Below are 6,000 nucleotides of genomic sequence, written 5' to 3'. Positions count from 1 at the left end.
TATTGCTTTTTATTATATTATTGAGTTTTTTCATTAAGAATATTTTCTTTCTATTAAGTAATTATTAAAATAAAAACTTTCATATATATAAAAAAAAAATAGTTCATTTTATATTAATATGGTATTTATAAAATATATTAAATATTTTAAAATATATTCAATATTATACTCATTTTATAGATCTTAATAAAATATTTATACATATTTTTTACAACAATTTAATTTATATTTCTAATTATTAATCAAAATATATAAATATAATAAAAGTGATAAAGGATATAAAGAGAATAAGTTGTTTTGAAATTATACAAAGAGGGGTAAAATTGAAAATAAAATAAAAAAAAATTAATTTTAGTGAATAGTATAATATCAAATTTGGTGTTACACTATTCAGTCAACACTAAAATTGGTAATTGAAAATTGTGCCTAACACTAAAATGGTGTATTCGTTAAAGAGCTCTTCAACGCCAAATTAAAGTTAACATTGGAAATAATATATTCCTTAGAATTGCTTTTAGAGTTTGTTTTTGTTTATTGATATGGATCAAACTAAAAAAATCATAATTAAAACCAAAACCGAATAGTTTGGTTATAGTTTTTAATTTTTAAAATTAATGGGTAATGATTTAGTTTTGATTTTAGTAGTTTAAGTATGATTTGGTTATAATTTTGACAAAAATTGAAACCAAACCGAACCATTGACAACCCTAGTTACAAGCATCACCAAGGCCAGCAACGGGTACAAAATGGAAGAAATTCCAGATTTTGATGGTGCGGCAGCCTGGCAAACCATCGCATAATGAACTATATTCTATTTCATACCCAAAACAATAGGTTTTTAGCAAATGTTAGAGAGTAAAATTTGATGATCCATTTACACAGCTTATAGCATTGACTACACAAACAAATAACGATGCAAAACTTTCATTAACATCGATGCCTAACGGGATTTCTTTGAACGCTTAGTGGGTCTTGTCGTCTCTTTCCTTGCATCATCTGGAGTTTTTATGTTTGTGTATGTCTGCAAGCATTTCGAAGAGCAAGTGTAAGTACGGAGGGTGATAATTTTCCCTTTCAGAAAACACAACAATCACAAGTTATAAGCCCATTAGGTTGAGTCCACTACATGAATTATAGACCTCCAATCATAAGTCCTAATCCCTTTGAAAAAAACAGTTACAGGATCAATGACCAAAATATAAAGGCACGCAAGCTATTCAACTGAAGCAAGTCACATATACACATCATGCACATCATGCATTTGTAAATGATGCAATATTTCTTGATTAACAAAGTTAGTTGTTTGTCAGGCCAAACAGAGATGGTTGCAGTCCACATGTTATAATAGACAGTTAAGATTGCAATTCTCAAAGAAAAGCAGATGCATAATTGAAATCATGCAATCTTGAGATTGTATCAAGCAAGAATGGTTTGTCAAAAGGCAGAGACCAGTGCACACTCGAGCTGCATGAACAAATGGAATTGACAAAGAGAATAAAGTTCACGATGGAGAAAGAGGAACCATGATTGGTGTGTCCCCAACTGAGGCATATTTAACCCCCTGACCACCATATTGGTACATCCCATTATTCTGTTTCATTTCTATTGGTTTAAATGACTTATACCATGACATTCTTTAAGTTGTTCTTGAACTACAATGTGCTCATAAATCTGCAATTTCTGCGTATAACAGCTTTTCAATACTTGTAATGCCGCCCCCCCCAACAAAAAAAAAAAAAAAAAAAAAAAACAGAAAAAAGAAGAAAAAGGAAAAGGAAACCCCTAAAGAGCGGAAAAGAGATGCAGAAAAAGTCATCCGAACTCATTTACTCCAAAAGCTACCCCCAAGAACTCTATTATTGGCATATCTACAAAATCCCATCACATACACCTCCCAAATGAAGCTTGTCTAAAAATTTCTTTTTAACTTAAATCCACTTTTTTCAATCCAAAGCATAGCTATTTTGAAAACTCAGGAATGGTTCCATAATGCCAGGCTTGAGTTGAAGATGCCTATCGAATCAATCCTTCCAGGGAAGCTTCAGTTCCCTAACTTCCTAGAACTGGAGAAATAAAGTGTATAATATTGTTCCAAGGGCTCTCCTTTAACTGATGTTAGGAACCCAACTGCCTGAGTTGTAGATTTTGAAATATTGGCATTTCATGCCAAGTCATCTCTCCACATGATATCCATATCTGTCTTATTCAGATCTAGTTAGCATACATGCCATCACATTTAACTCATATCACTTGCTTATTCAAATAAGTTATTCCTTCAAAAGTTAAGATAAAGGGAAAACAGAGAATTTCGATTTGCACCAGCTAAGCACCACCAATACCCTTGGCTATGGACTCCGTTTTCAATTTCTAGGCGGCAGCTATCAAGAAGATGCAGAAGGCTGATTATCAAATCTAAGGGCACCTTCTTTCGAAAACCAATTAAAGGCTATAAGACACAATGGACTATAAGAGATTCAAGAGCAAGCTATAAACACTAGAAAAATTAAAAACAAAAAAGAATCAAATTCAACCAAACTAACCTTATCAATTGACAACAAAACTGAAGCTTTTCAAAATAAACTGTATTTGGTCAGCTACAGATGTCTAACCAAGGAACACTTAAAAATAGGGTGGGCCTCAAAGTAAGAAACTAGAAGGGCAGAAAAGAAAATTATTTGATAATCTCTAATTATTGTATCCACAATTATACTCTGGAGTGATAATTACTTTAAACATTATACCACAAGCACAAGACAATAATTTGTCAAAATAAATAATCTAAACCAAACATAGGATCATTTATTTATGAAGCTCATAATTCTGGAGACAGAAATGGAAGCAGGGTACTGTTCCTGACCTCTTCCCACTTTCTTTGGAGTTCCAGAAGTTCTTGACAGTATGCGAGGCACTCTGCGTGGTATACAGCAGCTAAATCTTTTATCAAGGCCTTCCTTCTTATGATACCGATCACTTCAAACAAACCAAGAGATGAAGAGGAAGTACAATAAGCAATATGAATAGACAAATAATTCTCCCAACGGTACGCTAAATAATTTTATCTTCCATACAAAATATATATATATATATCTGATAGTTAGTACTTATGAAAAGGTAAAACCAACTAAACATTTTATGTTGAGTTAGAGCAAAGAGAAATAACGTACTAAGATGAGATAATAAAATCACATGGTCACTCAACAAAGGAACTACTCAAGACAAAATCATGCAATAGTCTATAAGCTTCTCTCTTTTTTTTTTTTGTTCCCCTAAATAATTAAATATTATTTTTTGCTCATTAAATAAGTAAATATTCATTAAGAGCCAAACTGTCAAAACAAACAAACCATGTACAAAAGAGAGAAAATTTTCTCTTTCCAAAACAACGAAATTTTTTCTTTCCTTTTCTTTATTTTTTTCAGGTTGGTCATAAGTGGGTAATTCCAGATTTTTCACTAACTGTATACATGCCCTGCCCTTAGTATCTTTACTAACTTCACTCTTCAGGTCACTGCTCATGGTTAAAAAGAAACTGCCACAAACTCTTAAGGCCATAAGACTATAAAATATACAACCAAACGAAAAGAATAACTTACACCTGCAGTACATATAGTTTTTACCAGAATTACACTTAAATCCATATCGTTTCAATTTGAAATTATAAAAACCAGGACTTTCAACTGTGTTTCAATTTGGTTATCTACCACAAATAATAGCTGCCCATAAGGAAACAATAGCCAGTAACAGAGAAGGAAATATGCCATTCAGCACACAAGGACAAATCCATGATGTTTTTGAGTATATAAGATTTCGATGACTCTAGCTAGAATCCATGTACTTGACCCAAAATAGCAGGGATTAAGGCTTGGTGTGCCGTTTTCTTGCTGGTATAAGATTTCAATGACAAAAAAGTCAAAAAGAGACTGTTCAATGGCCACCAAGAAATTGGAAACTACTGTATTTATCTATAAGCTTATACAAATTTCTCATGGAGTCAACAAGAGGGGAAAGCAAAAAGAACAGGAAAAAAAGAAAAGAAAAAGGAAGGAGAAATATTCACTTCAAATAATGAATGAAGCCTCTGTCCTTCAAAACTCAAGGCCCACTTCTTCTCAAGCAAATTCTTGTCCCTAACCCATGCACTCTGATAACTTATTGCAAGATGACTCTCCTTGTAAGCTAGGCTATAACAGGGCCCAAGAATCTTCCATATGATCCAATCAGATTGAGCATTGTAGACCAGAAGTCAAGCTTTTTATCAAGGAGTTGTCCCTTCTAGTTTGAAAGACCTTCACCTTGACCAATTAGACAAAAGAGAGACCCACCAAAAGACAAACAAAGTATGCAAAATAATGCTTTCTATAGGTCTACACCTTTGCCTGGGGCATCTACCTGCAATTGCACTCAAGCAGAATCCCTAATTGAGCATCATACCCACTCCCTTGCTTTCCACTATCCTTGCTTGAAGCCTTGCCTCTAGTCAAGAAAATTCTTGGCCTTCACTCACTCTCTCTAATAACTTGTCTTCACAAGATTATTCTCCTTGAAAGCTATGCTATTATATGAACTAAGAATTTTCCATTTGATCCTAAGGGACTTCAGCATTATAGGCTAGAATTGAAGCCTTATCCAGGAGCTTGTCCCTCCTAGTTCAAAAGATGTTTGCTCTGACTAATTAGATGAAAGAGGGAAACAATATAGAAAAAACACTTTCAATGGGTCCATACCTTTCCTTTGAAATGACTAATTACTATTTTCCTTAAGGCCTTTTTTTTTTTTTTGCTATATAAACATCAGCTTTTCTTATGGCTTTGAATAGATATATCACAACTGAAAATAGCTAGACAATAAGATTTTGTGTCAAAATCAATGATTGATAAAAGCATAGAGACTTTATAAAATGTGTTCAATCATTCTCTAGGTCAAAGATTTCTTGTCTTGTCTCATTTTCAGACCATCAAAAACCTAAATCGTAATCACAGGCCTTAATCATACTAGGCATGGTAAACTACATGAATTCTGGCTCTACAATCATCTTCTGTGGCACCATTATATCCCATGGGGCCATGTCATATCTAGACTTTCCCACTAAATTTATCTGGCTGTCCCCAACCTAATTTACTACAAGCTTCATCCTTTCTAGTGTGTTTGGAGGGGTATGGGCCATGTGCACAAACAAACTGCAGTGTATTTTCAATAGGCAACACCCCCCCCCCCCCCCCCCCAAAAAAAAAAAAAAAACCCCATCCCGTAAAACAAAGAAAAAAAAATCCATAATAACCCTGTCTGTGCCAAACCAACAAAAAACAAAACGTTTCAACTAAACAAGCACTGACGCACTGACGGGATATACTAATTCTCTGTTAAATATTAAGGCAACAAAAAGACCACTGACGCACTGACGGGATATACTAGCTTTAGAATTAACACCTAAAAGACAAACATTGCCCCCACAAAGAAGGAAGAATGCACCAAGAATCAGGACAAAAAAGGCCCAATCTGAAAATCCGTAATTCAAAATCGATGATACACCAGAAGCACAATTCATATACGAACGGCACGAAAATCGGCCACAACGCGAGCCCTACCATTGCTGGCTAACGGATGCGATAAGTAAAGGAGGAAATTACTGCGGCTGGGATCGAAACGAGGAGGGGGTGGCGGAGGAGGAAGAGCGTCGTCCGGTGGTTCGAGCTGTGGCGGAGCGCCGTCGGATGATGTCTCCGGCGCCGGAGGACGAGTCGCCTGTTCTTCGAGTTCGCCCATCAGTCTCGCAAAAATCCGGCGATTCTGGCCATCGCTTTTCGCTCTTTTATCTATCTATATTATTGGTATTTTACTTGGGGTTACCGGCGGGTCTCCCGCGGCTCATGACTCATGACTCATGATTTATTAGTAAAATTTAATTATACTACCTATATTATTGGTATAAATCTCAATTTAGTATTATAAAATTATATTAAAAATTTAATTTTAAAAATATTTTTATAAAAAAATTAGTTA

At 34.5% G+C, this 6,000-nt stretch overlaps 1 protein-coding gene across 2 annotated transcripts; it reads right to left on the bottom strand.

Moving 5' to 3' along the window:
• Window positions 1–761: 761 nt before the first annotated feature.
• Window positions 762–5,857, bottom strand: LOC127795199 (uncharacterized). 2 transcript variants are annotated; one of them, XM_052326729.1, is made up of 3 exons: window positions 5,586–5,857; window positions 2,858–2,970; window positions 762–1,021 (listed from the first exon to the last, which is right to left on the bottom strand). In XM_052326729.1, exons 1-3 carry the CDS (start codon window positions 5,761–5,763, stop codon window positions 941–943), a joined length of 372 nt encoding a protein of 123 aa, XP_052182689.1. In that variant the 5' UTR covers window positions 5,764–5,857; the 3' UTR covers window positions 762–940. The 2 variants fall into 2 exon arrangements, with proteins under 2 accessions (XP_052182689.1, XP_052182691.1); XM_052326731.1 differs by having other exon boundaries at window positions 798–1,021; window positions 5,628–5,857.
• Between the last annotated feature and the right edge of the window lie 143 nt (window positions 5,858–6,000).

The sequence above is a fragment of the Diospyros lotus genome, chromosome 2 (assembly GCF_014633365.1).
Source record: "Diospyros lotus cultivar Yz01 chromosome 2, ASM1463336v1, whole genome shotgun sequence".
Lineage (NCBI taxonomy): Eukaryota > Viridiplantae > Streptophyta > Magnoliopsida > Ericales > Ebenaceae > Diospyros > Diospyros lotus.
This window is presented reverse-complemented; position numbering and strand designations above follow the sequence as displayed.

Bases quoted from the DNA above. Each gene is read 5' to 3' on its own strand.
- LOC127795199 (XM_052326729.1), bottom strand. From the start codon at position 5,763: ATGGGCGAACTCGAAGAACAGGCGACTCGTCCTCCGGCGCCGGAGACA. The intron at 2,971-5,585 runs GTAGGGCTCGCG...GTTTGTTTGAAG, and splicing joins GCATCCGTTAGCCAGCAATG to TGATCGGTATCATAAGAAGG. The intron at 1,022-2,857 runs GTCAGGAACAGT...AAATGCTTGCAG, and splicing joins TCCAAAGAAAGTGGGAAGAG to ACATACACAAACATAAAAAC.